Source organism: Dendropsophus ebraccatus, chromosome 8 (genome assembly GCF_027789765.1).
Source record: "Dendropsophus ebraccatus isolate aDenEbr1 chromosome 8, aDenEbr1.pat, whole genome shotgun sequence".
Classification (NCBI taxonomy): Eukaryota; Metazoa; Chordata; class Amphibia; order Anura; family Hylidae; genus Dendropsophus; species Dendropsophus ebraccatus.
The window spans coordinates 107,286,725-107,302,613 of NC_091461.1; the positions used below are offsets into that span (position 1 = coordinate 107,286,725).

At 43.6% G+C, this 15,889-nt stretch overlaps 1 protein-coding gene across 6 annotated transcripts in view; it reads left to right on the forward strand.

Annotated features, from left to right (window-relative positions):
* Positions 1 to 6,062, forward strand: part of ATG4C (autophagy related 4C cysteine peptidase) — a 39,250-nt gene extending 33,188 nt beyond the window's left edge. For all 6 annotated transcript variants that reach the window (XM_069981366.1, XM_069981363.1, XM_069981367.1 and 3 more), the window contains 2 exons: positions 68 to 187; positions 5,595 to 6,062. In XM_069981366.1, coding sequence (XP_069837467.1) covers positions 68 to 187; positions 5,595 to 5,765 — 291 coding nt within the window. In that variant the 3' untranslated portion in view covers positions 5,766 to 6,062. The remainder of the gene's footprint in view (positions 1 to 67; positions 188 to 5,594) is intronic.
* The last annotated feature ends 9,827 nt before the right edge of the window (positions 6,063 to 15,889 follow it).

Genomic DNA, 15,889 nt, shown 5'->3' on the forward strand with positions numbered 1-15,889 from the left:
TATAAAATGTTTGCCATAGGTGTATGGGATTGTAAACGGTTTTGTATTCTTCCCCTTTACTCTGCAGTCATTCCACTGTCCTTCCCCTAAGAAAATGCCATTCAAGAAAATGGACCCAAGCTGCACAATTGGATTTTATTGCAGACATGCAAGGGACTTTGAGAAGGTGGTAGATGAGCTTACAAAGGTATGTATGTTATATTATCCCAGTGTTCTGGGGCCCCTGTCACCCACATACAGATGTGACCCCTGGGTGGAGTATTACTAAATGCAAGATTAATACAGAATGTAAATCAGGATCAGTAATGTATGTACACAGTATTTTACTCCAGAGCTGCACTCACTATTCTGCTGGAGGGGTCACTGTGTACATAAATTACATTACTTATCCTGTACTGACCCAGAGTTACATCCTGTATTATACCCCAGAGCTGCACTCACTATTCTGCTGGTGAGGTCACTGTGTACATACATTACATTACTTTTTTTTTTTTTTTTTACTTTACTTCCTTTATTTGTATTATCAAAAAAACATAACATACACAAAATCTTATAAATCACATATCAATCCCTTCCCCACCCCCCACTGAGCACGCTTATCCCTCCTTTTTTTTTTTTTTTTTTTCCATAGATGTTATATTTCAACCCTCCTCCTCTTTCTTCTCATAACCTTCCTATCCATTCTCTTCCCTCCTCCCCTCATATCTTCCATATAATCCACAAGCTTTCCTCCAACCTATCACACTTGGACTTTCCGGGGATATCCAGTTTTTAACTATTTGTAACCTAGCAATAAATAATAACTTATTCAATCTCACCCTATCTTTTTTCCTCTCAACCTGGGTATCCTCTCCCAACAATACCAAACCCGGGGCAAACAAGATCCCAGACTGTACCTCCCTCACTATTTCTTCTACTACTGCACTCCAGAATTCCCTTATTTTGGGACAGTCCCACATTAGATGTAACCAATCCGCAGGTCCTCCCCCACATCTGGCACAGCCGGGAGTATCTCTTTTCCTTATTATACACAGGAAGGATGGAGTATAGTAAAGTCTGTTGACAATATTAAATTGAATCACTTGATGATTACTGTTTAGAGATACTGACTTAATATTTTCCAAAATTCGTTGCCATCCTTCCTCTGAAAATACTCCTAAATCCCTTTCCCATCTAGCCCTACTCTTAATATTCATATCTTTATAGCAAGTCTCTCTTAATTTAGCATATATCCTTGCCAAAGCCCTTTTTCTATCCCTCTTCTCTAATAGTGTTAATACCTCTGGGGACTCTTGTATGAAAAAAAAGATCTTTCTTTTGCGACGCCAAATAGGCAAATTTTAGTCTTCCATATTCCAGCCAGCTTATACCCTTTAAATCATACTCTCTCTGGAGTTCCAACCATGATCTCAATTTACCCCCTATAAATGCTTCTTGCACTTTTTCTATACCCCCCTCCCTTAGTCCCTTTACATCTTTTAACCCTTAGGGGACACAGCCAGTTGTTTTTACTATGTTCGCCCTGGGGTAAAACTGACTCGTTATATATGTTCCTTAAGTTGTTACGATTACAACGATATGTAACATGTATAACTTTTATTTGATTTGATGGCTTGTAAAAAATTAAAACCTTTTAAAGAAAATATATGTTCCTTAAAATCGCTCCATTCCCAGACTTATAGCGCTTTTATCCTTTGGTCTATGGGTCTGTGTGAGGTGTCTTTTTTTGCGCCATGATGTGATCTTTCTATCGGTACCTTGATTGCGCATATATGACTTTTTGATCGCTTTTTATTACAATTATTCTGGATTTGATGCGACCAAAAATGCGCAATTTTGCACTTTGGGATTTTTTTGCGCTGATGCCGTTTACCGTGTGAGATCAGTAATGTGATTAATTAATAGTTCGGGCGATTACGCACGCGGCGATAGCAAACATGTTTGGTTTGTTTGTTTGTTTGTTTATTTATTTATTTATTTTTATTTATAAAATGGGGAAAGGGGGGTGATTCAGACTTTTATTAGGGGAGGGGATTTTGTGTTATTAAAAATACATTTTTCTTTTACTTTACACATATACTAGAAGCCCCCCTGGGGGACTTCTAGTATATGCACTCTGATCTCTCATAGAGATCCATGCAGTATAGTTATACTGCATGAATCCATGAGATCGGTGTTCTATTACTTTTGGCTGCTGCAGCCAAAAGCAATAGAATGCCGAGCCGGGATCAGCGCCATTACGGAGCAGACCCCGGCCCGGAATGGATGCGGGGATCGCCCCCCCGCAATCGCGCCGCAGGGGGGCGATCCCCCCACTAGACCACCAGGGATGCATATCAGCAAGTATTTAGAAGCAGCTATCAACTTTGACAGCTGCTTCTAAGTACTTAATTAGCGGGCACGGCGATCGGACCGTGCCCGCTAATAGCCGCGATCCCGGGCTACATGCGGCACCCGGGATCGCAGCAGTTCAGAGCGACCCCCCTCTGAACTCCCATAGCGGCACGAGGACGTTCAATAACGTCCTGGTGCAGCTATGGGTTAATTTCACAATTTCCTCTAAGTTAGTGTTCTCCCATAGCGGTGTTTTATCTATGGATCTAGTTATTTTAAGCTCTTTCTTAATTGACTTCCAACTTTTAATCCACATTTGGACCGAGGGAAATTTATCCCACTCTTTCTCCCAGCTGTGCAGATTCCAGTTTCTCCACTATCCCTCCTCACCTCTCTCCCTCTCCTCAGGACCCACTGGACAAAGGGTATACTCTCCCCCTCCCACCATACATTACATTACTTATCCTGTACTGATCCTGAGTTACATCCTGTATTGTACTCCAGAGCAGCACTTACTATTCTGCTGGTGGAGTTACTGTTTACAGTTATAATTTGGGGAGAGCTGGGTCGTCTGCTAATAAGATTTCAAATTGATACCTTGAAGTTGTAACCACGTTTTTGGTTTGTTTTGCGCTTTCCTCATGTTCAGTACTAGAATATTTAGAATATTTTGTAGTAGTATTATAATATTACTATAATACTATTATCTCATTATAACATAGTAATGTAACAGATTGTTAATTATAGAATACATAAACCTAAAAGGAACATTGACTCTCAAGCTTGTTTTTTTTAAGTCTGTCAAATCCATGACTTGCCATAAGATGGCGCTATTGAGACATCCTTTTCATCATTCAGGTCTATGGATTCTTGTTTTGCAAAACTTAAGCTAAAAAGTTATTGTAATGGAGACTGAGCAGACACTAAATTTTTTTTTTTTTTCTTTTTACACTAAAGGGTTTTACAGTGTTTATAGTTTACACTATATTTTCTTGGTTATTACGGCTGAATATTAATAATGGTTCCTGCATTCTGTTTAGTAATTTCATTACTGGGTTCAGATGCAGGAATACCGTATATTGCAGGGATAGGGAACCTTTGCTGTCCAGCTGTTGCAAAACTACAACTCCCATCATGCATGAACAGCCAAAACTTTTGCTTTGGCTGTCCAGGCATGATGGGAGTTGTAGTTTTGCAACAGCTGGAGAGCCAAGGTTCCCTACCCTTGGTATATTGTATTGGCATCCACTAACATGGATATCTGATATTCCGGCAATAGCTGAAGTGTCAGTGTCTGTGTCTCCTGAGGGGTGACAGTAGACGTCTTATAGGACGCTGAGACATGGTGGGGTTTATGGTTTGAATTCTGATTTCTGAATCTACAGTAAACTACAGGACTTGTCAGAGCACAACACTCCTTTATATCTATATCTAAATCTTTCAGCATTCTTTATTCGGATATTAACGGAACAACAAAGTCTGCCTCTCTGTTACAGTTGGGAAAAATATCAATGCTTTCCATTGGATAACACATCTTTCTTGCAGATATACTTCTTAAAGGGGCTATCCAAGCATATTTAAAAAAACACAAAAAAAAACCACAGCTACTTTCTTCCATAAACAGTGCCACATCTGTCCTCACGCTGTATGCAATATTACAATGCCACACACCAACTGAGGACAAGAGCAGTGCTGTTTTTGCAGGAAAGCAGCCATTTATTTCTTTTTTTTATTTCTGTATTGCTGCCAATAATTACGAATAAAATTATTTTATTTGTATAACAGATTCTGCAGCGCATTAATGATCTAACACAAAAATGACGTCAAATAGCCAGCTTCTGAGGCAACTTAAAGGCATAGGGGGAGATTTATCAAACATGGTGTAAAGTGAAACTGGCTCAGTTGCCCCTAGCAACCAATCAGATTCCACCTTTCATTTTGTAAAGAGTCTGTGAGGAATGAGATGTAGAATCTGATTGGTTGCTAGGGGCAACTGAGCCAGTTTCACTTTACACCATGTTTGATAAATCTCCTCCATTATTTCTTCCAGAAACATTCATGTCATGTAGCTCTGTTCCAGTGAAGTGAAAGGAGTTGTAATATCACATACAAGAGAACAAGTGTGGCGCTGCTTCTGGAAGAATGCAGCTATGTTTTTGTAATCCTCAATGACCCCTTTTGTCCCCCTTGGCCAGTATTGAGAAGAGACTTAAAGGGGCTGTCCAGTCTACAAAAACTTGTGATACACCCTTTTCATGTAATCCCAGGTCAAAGGAGGGGTGGGGGTCCCATGTTGAGGATTTTTGTCCCGTGTCATGGTGCGTTTACACAGAAAGATATATCTGACAGATTTTGGAAGCCAAAGCCAGGAATGGATTTGAAATAGGATAGATCCCAGTCTTTCCTTTATGACCTGTTCCCAGTTTATAGCTTGTTCCTGGTTTTGGCTTCTAAAATCTGTCAGATAAATCTGTCTGTGTAAACGCACCATCAGGCTTATTTGCAGATTGCAGCTTATCACAGTGTCCTTCTGTTTGGTTCCCTAGTGATGATGATTATTATGTTTATTATTATGTTTGTTTATTATGTTATTTATTATGTTTTATAGTTTTTTTTTGTTTATATAATATATATTTTTATTTATTTATTTTTTATTTTTATTTTTTTCTTTTGCCCTGTGAAGCCCTTGTGAATGTACCACTTCCCTACATAATTATGATGATTATTATTTTTTTTTTGTATGTGACCTGGTTGGTGTTGTCTCATAGATCCCGGTGGTGGCGTCCATTTTTCAAGTCACTGGTTACCGCCGTCTGTGATGGTTTCTTGATATGCAAATAGGGTCCGCTCTGTGCACTGCAGGTGAGCCTGGCACACCCAATGCACCGATATTCCCCTCCCCTTGATGTGTCCAGACTTTATTATGAAGGAGGTGTCACTGAAGGGAAGTGATATCGGAGCGCTGGGATGCTGGGTCTGTCTGCAATGCAACGAGCAGCCATATATGTATGGAGAAACCATTACAGATGGGGGGGGGGGAACTGCATGGTGACTTGAAAAATGGACGTCTGTGCCAACTAGGTCATGTAAAAAACATGTATAACGTGAGAAAGTAGCCCATAGAGCCTAGTGTAACCTCCTCCATAGTGTTCTACACCACCAATCCTATAAGCCTGTGTTGCTCTGTGGATGTGGTTCTACCAGTGGAACACATTTAGCTCTGCTACATTCCTTTTTTTAATCCTTGTTCTGTATTCCAGGTACTGAAATCTTCCAGCAAGCAGAATTACCCTTTATTCACCTTTGTGAACGGCCACGCTCAGGACTTTGACTTTGTCTGCACTCCGGTCTACGAGCAGAGCGACCTCTTCACGGAGGAAGAAAAGAACCGATTAAAAGGCTTCAACACTGAGGAGTTTGTCTTGCTGTGACTGTGTCCACATTGGGTCCATCCTACACAACACTAGATCCTAGATGTCTGGGTTTTTTTCTTACTTTTTTTTAATCTAATTTTTAAATTAAAGTTTTATTGGTCTTTTTAGTCTGATGGGTCTCATTTTTAACTGTTTTAGTTGTAATGTAGCCACACTAATGACTTCCTGTACCTGATGGAGGCGCCATTCACCCCTCTGGATTCAGGTTTACAGCGTCACTGTGATCTGTAAGATATTAATACTCTCCACATCTGTTAACGTCTTTATGAAATAAAACCTTGGTATCAACTCCGATCAATGACTGTTTTTTTTTCTTTGGTGCAGCAACTAACAAGGAAAATTTGCTCAAAAGGCTGAAGTTGCAGCTAGGCCCATGCTGGGGTTTGTACATCACCTTAGGACCTTGTTCACACAGGGCAATGTACTACTGTAATTTTGTTCCCTAGTGTATTGTACATAGGAGCGGTATTATAGTAGTTATAGTCTATATAGGAGCAGTATTACAGTAGTTCTTGTATATAGGAGCAGTATTATAGTAGTTATAGTCTTTTACATAGGAGCAGTATTATAGTAGTTATATTCTTGTATATAGGAGCAGTATTATAGTAGTTCTTGTATATAGGAGCAATATTATAGTAGTTGTATTCTATATAGGAGCAGTATTACAGTAGTTCTTGTATATAGGAGCAGTATTATAGTAGTTGTATTCTATATAGGAGCAGTATTATAGTAGTTATAGTCTTGTACATAGGAGCAGTATTATAGTAGTTCTTGTACATAGGAGCAGTATTATAGTAGTTGTGTGGACAAAAAGAGGAAAGGAGTTGCTGCACCTCACACCTATGGCTGACACTAGTGCCTCTCTGCTAAATTTGAAAACCAACGGCAGGATGTTAGTATATAATTTGATTAAACCATATTGCCTCATGTATCAAGTGCAGGTCCCTACACTAACTCAACACTGTGTTGGTCAGCGACCGCAAAGTGAGCGCAAGCAGGGAAGGGAGGCCATAGAATGACCCTGCAACCCCAATGTCACAAGACCAAATTCCAAGGGCCCCCCCAAACCCAGCAGGAGCCGCCAGCGGAGAAAGCTGCCACCAAGCAACACAAGTGTGAACGCGGTCTTACTACTCGCCATAACTCCTGCAGGTAGAATGGGAAGAATAGGAGGTACTTGCCATGTGTGCACTGGTGCCTCCTGCTAATTGGGGTTACATGGGTCTTACAAGAGTGCTAGCACTCAGAAAAGGGAGAAAAGCAAAATGCAGCGGACCTGCACGTGGTATATGAGGCAATATGGTTTGATCAAATTATATACCAACATCCTGGCGTTGGTTTTTAAATGTGGCCGAGTGGCATTAGTGTCAGCCATAGGTGTGAGGTGCAGCAGCTCTTCTCCCTCCATGTCGCATTATACTTTTCTCCCTTTTCTGAGTGCTAGCACTCCTCCGGGTAAGACCCATGTGACCCCAATTAGCAGGAGGCACCTGTGCACACATGGCAAGTACCTCATATCTTTCCCATTCTACCTGCAGGAGCAATGGTGAGTAGTAAGACCATGTTAACACTTGTGTTGCTTGGTGGCAGCTTTCTCCGCCGGCGGTGCCTGCTTGGTTTTTGGGGGCACTTGGGGTTTGTTCCTGTGACAGTGGGGTTGACCCACACTGACCGACAGTGTTCAGTTAGTGTAGGGACTCGTGTGAACCTGCACGTGGTACATGGGGCAATATGGTTTGATCAAATTATATACCAACATCCTGGCGTCGGATTTTAAATGGCTTGTGCATATTGTATGTATTCTGTCCCTTTTTCAATGTGTCTAGCACTTTTTCCCCTTGTAAGGCCCATGTGATCCAAATTAGCAGGAAGCACCTGTGTACATATGGTAAGCCTGGGTTCATACTATGTTTTTGCTATCTGTTTTTTGCAAAAAATGGATGAAAAACTGATGAAAAAAAAATGGATGTGACTGTGTGCATTCGTTTTTCCATTGACTTCCATTATAAAAAAAGATAAAAACGGATCTGTTTTTTTTTTTTTTTTTAGTGTACACAAGTGGTCGACATCATTTTTGTGTGCGCTAAAAAAAAGATTCTTTAATAATGGAAGTCAATGGAAAAACGGATCAAAACGAATGCACACACGCATCCGTTATTCTCTATCCGTTTTTTGCAAAAACTGATAAAAAGAACTGTTTGCAAAAACATAGTGTGAACCCAGCCTAAGTAGCTCCTCTTTTCTCCCATTCTACCTGCAGGAACAATGGTGAGAGGTAACAGCTTGTTCACTTGTGTTGCCTGGTGGTAGCTCTCTCAGCTGGCGGTGCCTGCGGGGTTTGGGGGGGGGCCCTTGGGATTTTGGTCCTGTGACATTGGGGTTGTAGGGCCATTCTGTCGCCCTCCTTCCCTGCTTGTGCTCGCTTTGCGGGGTTGTCGTTCGCTGACCAACAGTGTCGATTGGTTAGGGACTCATGTGTATCAGAGACCTGCACATGGTACATGAGGCAATATGGTTTGATCAAATTATATACTAACTTCTGATGTATTTGATGTATTCTGATGTAGCTGAACAAGCTTTCAAGTCAATGATGGGTGCGATGTGCAGCCATTTCTGTCCTTTAGGCTTGTACATATTTATAGTAGTTATATTCTTGTATATAGGAGCAGTATTATAGTAGTTATGTTCTTGTGTAAAGGGGGCAGTATTATAGTAGTTATATTCTTGTATATAGGAGCAGTATTATAATAGTAGTTATATTCTTGTATATAGGAGCAGTATTATAGTAGTTTTATTCTTGTATATAAGGGTGCAGCATTGTAGTAGCATTCTTGTACATAAGGGGGCAGTATTAGAGTGGTTTATACGGTGGTACATATTCTCTATTTTAGTTGATGCTTGTTGTAAGAGAATTGCACTATACTCTGGTAACTATAGATTAGCGCTAGACATACAGAATGCCTGACTATCCAGTGCCGGGCTACAGGAATGAGTAGATACTACTGTGCCCCATGTAATGGTTCTTCACTGCTCCAGTAAAGCAGGAATGGATAGAATGTAAATGAATGGCTGTTTTACAATCCTTCACAGTGTGCGGCTCCTTGTTTTAATGCTAATACAAATTCTTCTCTTATTGGTTTCCATCTGTAAGAGGGGGGAAAACATTGCCTCTGTTCCTGATGGCGGACAATGAACAGAAGAATTGATTCAGGGTCTTCGTTTTGCAGATGAAGCAATAGTGGAATCATGTTAATTGTGGCCGTGTAGCGCTGGGAGCCTCTGCCATGACTTGGCCTCTGTTTTCTGAGGGGGTTTCGGGGACAACACGAAAACATGAGCATTGCTGAACAGGACAAGATGCTTGCGGCACATTGTGGGTGCGGGATGAAAGCGGGCTTGTGCCGGGCTGTGTCGCCCTCTGTTTGGAGAATATTTACAGAGATGTGGGAATATTTGATTAATGAGTCACGGTCTCCGGAGAAATGCCATTATTGAGCCTCTTCTGAGAAGCGCCGGGTTGACTGTTAACACAGCTGCCAATGGCGGCCTGTTCTCTGTGTAATGTATTCCGCCAAGAGAGTTCAGTGGATCAGAGAGACATTATTCGGTGATCTAGGCTTAAGCTCTTGCAAGATCAATTTACAAAGTCTGCTTTCTAAAGATTTTTCTTCTCCCCTATGGAAACAAGCCATGACACGTGGCCCGAGAGCCTTCATACAGAACAAAAAGCCTTGTCAGCCACGCACCCTGCTCTTCCTATCCCGCCATTGTCAGTCCGTTCTGTTGTGTACAAGTAACGCACAATATTTTCCCTGTCGGCGATGGGTTTATTAATAGTGGCTAGTTTTTGGGCATGTGTCTTGATGTGGAGGGCCAGGGGGGGAATATCAGGGAGCCTAGGACCACTTATATAGTGAAGACTTAGTATTTGTAGCACAAATCTTGACCTGAGTTAACTTCTCATACTATGGAACCCGTTGAGACAAATGGGCTATCCATTGATGTTCGCGGATTCGTCAGGTCCTCCCCAGCAAAACATCACTTTATGGTTTAAAGCAGGGGTTCGACTATGTCTTTCCACTCTAGCCTATAGTGAGAACCTCACAATGGCTTATAGAGGCAGCCCCAATTTGTTGCTCCCATTGGTTTATAGAGGGTTTTTTCAATTGGCACTTAACCATGGCTCATGTGTCCCTCAAATCTGATGCACAGTGGGAACCTCCAATGTGTCTCCACACTGGCCTGTAGAGTGAATTCCAATGTTGCCCTCAATTCTGGCCTATAGAGGGAAGCCCGTAAGTGTTGCTGCATTCTGGTTTATCAAAGGAATCTGGGGCCCTCCAACTTTGTTTATAGAGGGAGTCCCATTGTGGCCCTCCACCTGGGTTTATAGAGGGAGTCCCATTGTGGCCCTCCACCTGGGTTTATAGAGGGAGTCCCATTGTGGCCCTCCACCTGGGTTTATAGAGGGAGTCCCATTGTGGCCCTCCACCTGGGTTTATAGAGGGAGTCCCATTGTGGCCCTCCACCTGGGTTTATAGAGGGAGTCCCATTGTGGCCCTCCATCTTGGTTTATAGAGGGAGTCCCATTGTGGCTCTCCACTGGGTTTATAAAGGGAGTCCCATTTTGCCCCTTAACTTAGGCTCAGTGAAGCAGTCCAAACATGTCTGTCTGTTCTGGTTTTTGAAGCTAATACCAAACTGACCATCAACCATTGCAGTGAAAGCCCCAATGTGTCTCACCACCTTAAGGGTGGGTTCACACTATGGATTCCGTTGTTTGTCCCCGCTCACATCGGCACGCTTCTCCTCCAGCTCCGTAGACACCTGTCTATGGCCGGGCGATTCTGCTGTCCGCCGAAAGAATTAACATGTCCATTCTTTTGGCGAATACCAAAATTTGCCCAGCCATAGACAGGTGTCTATGTCAAGGGCAGATATGTGCGCCACCTTGAGCGGGTACAAGCAACAGAATCCGCCGAAACTTACCCGCGTGGATTCCGTAGTGTGAACCCACCCTAGCTTTTGGATGGTTTATGTGTGTCTCTTCAACCATGGCTTGTAATGGTAATTCTATTATGGCTATAGATACGGACTTTTCGAGGTATGCCCAATATGTCAATTTACCTATGTTTATGGGGGGAGTTTCAGTTTTACTCTAAACCCTGGTTCTCAAGAGGGAGTCCCAACATGGCTCCCCATCCTGGCTGTTAGAGGGCTTTACCACGACCCACCCCACCCCCGACCTTTGGAGCAGGCCAGACTCCAATAACCTAATCTAACATCATAATATCATACGGTTATTTGCCTCCTTAGGCGTCTTGCTATTTTGGATGATTGGGCCTGTGCTCAGCTAACTTGGCTTAAAATGTGACCAGGCAGAAATCAGAGCAGTTGTCACTGCCCTTTCCCCACTGGTCTTTGTGACTGGTTACACACCAGGGGGCGCTGATGGGCACAGCGGAAAGCTATGTAATCTGTGACCCTTTCAATACTCAAAAAGATAAATATTCTTTATCCACCATTATGTTTACTGCAACAAAGTGGTTCTCTGGGAAAAAAAATTCTTAAAAAGAAAGTGGTGTTAAAGTTATATAAATTTGTAATTTACTTTAAAAATCTAAACTCCTATAGTACTTATCAGCAGCTGTATGTCCTGCAGGAAATGGTGTGTTCTTTTCAGTCAGACAACGTAACAAATCCCCATAGAAAACCTCTCCTGCTCTGGACATTTCCTGACATCCAGAATACACCACTTCCTGCAGGACATAAAGCAGCTGATAAGTAGTGGAAGGTTTGAGATTTTTAAATACTGACTCGCAGCAGAAAACTCCTTGCGAGTTTCTGCTACGAGCCGAGGTCCTGGAAGGCCCCTATCACTACATACAAGCAGTGGTCTGAAAGATGCAGTCGGCCCCTTAACCCCTTCGGCTCCCGCACCGCTGTCTCCATACATTACCTGGCTCTGGCTGCACAGGGTCCCGGCGTTTTGCTCTGCCGCCCAGCCAATCAGTGTGTTGCCCAGCTGCAGCCACTGATTGGCTGGGCGGCAGAGCAGGACCCCGGGACCCCGTGCAGCCAGAGCCAGGTAATTTATGGAGACAGCGGTGCGGGAGCCGAAGGGGTTAAGGGGCCGACTGCATCTTTCAGACCACTGCTTGTATGTAGTGATAGGGGCCTTCCAGGACCTCGGCTCGTAGCAGAAACTCGCAGGGAGTTTTCTGCTGCGAGTCGGTATGTGTGAAGGCACCCTTAAGGAACTTTATAGAGTGAAGAACATTATGGGGGAGATTTATCAAACATGGTGCAAAGTGAAACTGGCTCAGTTGCCCCTAGCAACCAATCAGATTCCACCTTTCATTCCTCACAGACTTTTTGAAAAAAGAAAGGTGGAGTCTGATTGGTTGCTAGGGGCAACTGGGCCAGTTTCACTTTACACCATGTTTGATAAATCCCCCCCCATGTGTTTTATGATCTGCACTCACAGTATATTGAATGTGTGCCGTCATTCTCTTCCATATCTCCCATCCGCCATTACGTAACCATCATCTTTGCTTTCTCCCACTTGCATATTTCCCATTGTTTTTCTTCTTCAGAACTTGACAAACTCACAAGAACCTTCATACAAAAACTATTTTAATAGCTGAAAAGGCACAAAAGCCTCAGTTGTTACATTTCCACTTTGAAGCAAAGTCGACCCGATCAAGATCTGTCAAGATATGTCAGGGAGGTTAGGGGTTAATGGCCCTATTATTCAACTTGCTGTTCAATAGAGGAAAACAATTCAAACGGATATCAGAAGAAGCTTCCCAAGGAGCCGTCCCAAATGCTTCTCTGTGTGATCTACCCCAGTACTAATGCTGACAAATTATAAAGGGTTAATTAAAGGGAACCCTTCACCCAGTCCCTGTATATATAGATTTATTTCATATACATGGGATTGTGTGCTATATAAATGGGTTCCCATGGAGAGAGCTGCTTCCATTGAAAATATAGCATGAGAATTGTTGTTGGTGCCCTTGGTTTCTCTGGGTCCTAGTGCCTTGTTGCTTTTGCTAGGGAGAGTTAGTCTAGGGTTTCCATAGGGAAATTGCAGGGACAGTGGGATTAATTTTTCTTATGATAGGTTAGAGTTTAGGGAATAGGTCTAGGAAAGTATTATATACAGTTAGTTGCATTAGAGAGGTTAGTACCAACGAATGGATCCCTGACAGAGATTTCTTAAAGAATCTTTAACCTTTATTAGGTGTCCAGGTACATGAACACATTTCAACCCCATAGGGTGTTTGTCAAGTCTGGGGGAACTGCCACTGGCTCTGTTATAGGGGCATTATGGCTGTCGCTGTAATCGTGCACTGTTGCTGGCTCTATCATTGGACCGATATGTCACTTTAATGGGAGTACTGCCATTTGCTATGGTATTGGGGCACTGTAATGGGGCATTCTCACTATCCCTCATAGGAGTGCTGTGGCTGTCACTAGAATAGAAGTGCTGTCACCGTATCTTATAGTGGGGCAGACTGGCTGTCAATGTGATGAGAACATTGTTACTGGTAATGTAATTGGCCCAGTGTAGCTCTCACTGTATCAGGGCATTGTTACTGGTCCTACTATTGGGGAATAGTGCCTGTCACTCCAATGAGGTACTGTCACTATCTCTTTCTAGGGTGTTGTGGCTGTCACTAGAATTGAGGCTTAGTCGCTGGCACATTTGTGTTATTGCCACTGGCTTTCTGGGCTACTGTAGCTGTAACTGTAATCGGGGCACCATCACTGGCACTGTTGTTGGTGCACTTTATCTGGAATTGTCACTGGCTGTGATCAAAGTTGGAATTTGGAGTTATTAACTTCTGGTTACTGTTTGTTATTTGGGCACTGTGGCTGTCACTGTCATAGCAGCAATCACAGTTCTCTTGCAGTACTGTGGCTGGCACTCTCACAGCACTGTAGCTGTCACTGTCATGTTGGCACTCTCACAGCACTACTCCCACAGTACTCTTGCAGCACTGTGATGTGACTGTCACTGTCATGGTGGCACTCTCACAGCACTCTTGCAGCAGTGTCACTGCCATAGTAGCACTCTTGCAGCACTGTGGCTGTCACTGTCATGGTAGCACTCTCACAGCACTCTTGCAGCACTGTCACTGCCATAGTAGCACTCTCACAGCACTGTGGCTGTCACTGTCATGGTAGCACTCTCACAGCACTCTTGCAGCACTCTCACAGCACTCTTGCAGCAGTGTCACTGCCATAGTAGCACTCTTGCAGCACTGTGGCTGTCACTATCATGGTAGCACTCTCACAGCACTCTTGCAGCACTCTCACAGCACTCTCACAGCACTGTGGCTGTCACTGTCATGGTAGCACTCTTGCAACATTGTGACTGTCACAGTGGCACTCTGACAGCACTCTTTCAGCACTGTGGCTGTCACTGTCATGGTGGCATTCCCATAGCACTGTGGCTGTCACTGTCGTGTTAGCACTCTCACAGCACTGTGGCTGTCACTGCCATAGTAGCACTTTCACAGCACTGTGGCTATCACTGTCATGGTAGCAACTTTTTACAGCACTGTCACTGTCATGGTGGCACTCTGACAACACTGTTGCAACACTGTGACGGTCACTGTCAAGGTAGCACACTCACAGCACTCTTCAAGCACTGTCACTGTCATGGTAGCACTCTGTCAGCACTGTCACTGTGATGGTAGCACTCTCACAGCACTGCCACTGTCATGGTAACACTCTCACAGCACTCTTCCAGCACTGTCACTGTGATGGTAGCACTCTGTCAGCACTGTAACTGTCATAGTAGCACTCTCACAGCACTCTTCCAGCACTGTCACTGTGATGGTAGCACTCTCACAGCACTGCCACTGTCATGGTAACACTCTCACAGCACTCTTCCAGCACTGTCACTGTGATGGTAGCACTCTGTCAGCACTGTAACTGTCATAGTAGCACTCTCACAGCACTCTTCCAGCACTGTCACTGTGATGGTAGCACTCTCACAGCACTGCCACTGTCATGGTAACACTCTCACAGCACTCTTCCAGCACTGTCACTGTGATGGTAGCACTCTGTCAGCACTGTAACTGTCATAGTAGCACTCTCACAGCACTCTTCCAGCACTGTGGCCATCACCGTTATGCAGCCATCTTAGCAGTCACTGTAATAAGGCCACTGCAGCCTCCTCTCAACGATGTAATCCTCACAGGGTGCTATAATCGCACTTCAACAGTGTTTTCCGTTTCTCATCCTATATCTTGGGCCATTAGATTCGCATATTACTATCTATCTGTTCGCATCAATGCGCCATAACCCACAGCGACCAGCTTCCAGCAGAAGACGGGGGCTCCCTGTGCTATAGGCCACACCATATAGAAGCACGCTAAATACGCTATGACCCCGATGACAGATAGCGCCAGCGTCTCCATGTTTATTATGCCTTCGCAGTTGTTGTTGGTTCGGAGCTGCTCTGTTCTGGGGCCTGGGAGCCGCTCGGCATTACTGCCGGCACATAATGAAGTTGCTACCACTGTGGTAATTAAGGAAGATCTGGCAGTAATTGCAACAGTGAATCAATGTAACTATTACCGCTATAACGGGAGCCGCTTTAATGTTCTAATCGGAGGCTTTCCTCCTGATAAAACACACACTGGGTCTATTTAGCGCGCTCTTCGGCGGGATGATGCTACACTGTAAATATTTATACATATTTACACGTAAATGGAGAGGACCGGAATCCATTTTATATGGGAGAGATTGTTCATTTCAAGCTAATGCTTATTTTGCACCGTCCTGTGAGGACGAACAGCGAGGAAGGAAAGGCGTCTGCTGTTTCCTTAATGGTGGATGTTGTCTGCATACATGATGGGGTACGCGGCTCCCTGCAAATAGGGGTTAATAGAGATGCGACTAAAACAAGGATGGGTAACCTTTGGCCTTCCAGCTGGTGCAAAACTACAATTCCCATCATGCCTGGACAGCCTTCGGCTGTCCAGGCATGATGGGAATTGTAGTTTTGCACCAGCTGGAGGGCCAAAGGTTAACTATCCCTAAACTAGAGGCAGGAAAGGACGCTGTTCTATGTAATATCCTCACAGGATGGCCACTTTATAGTA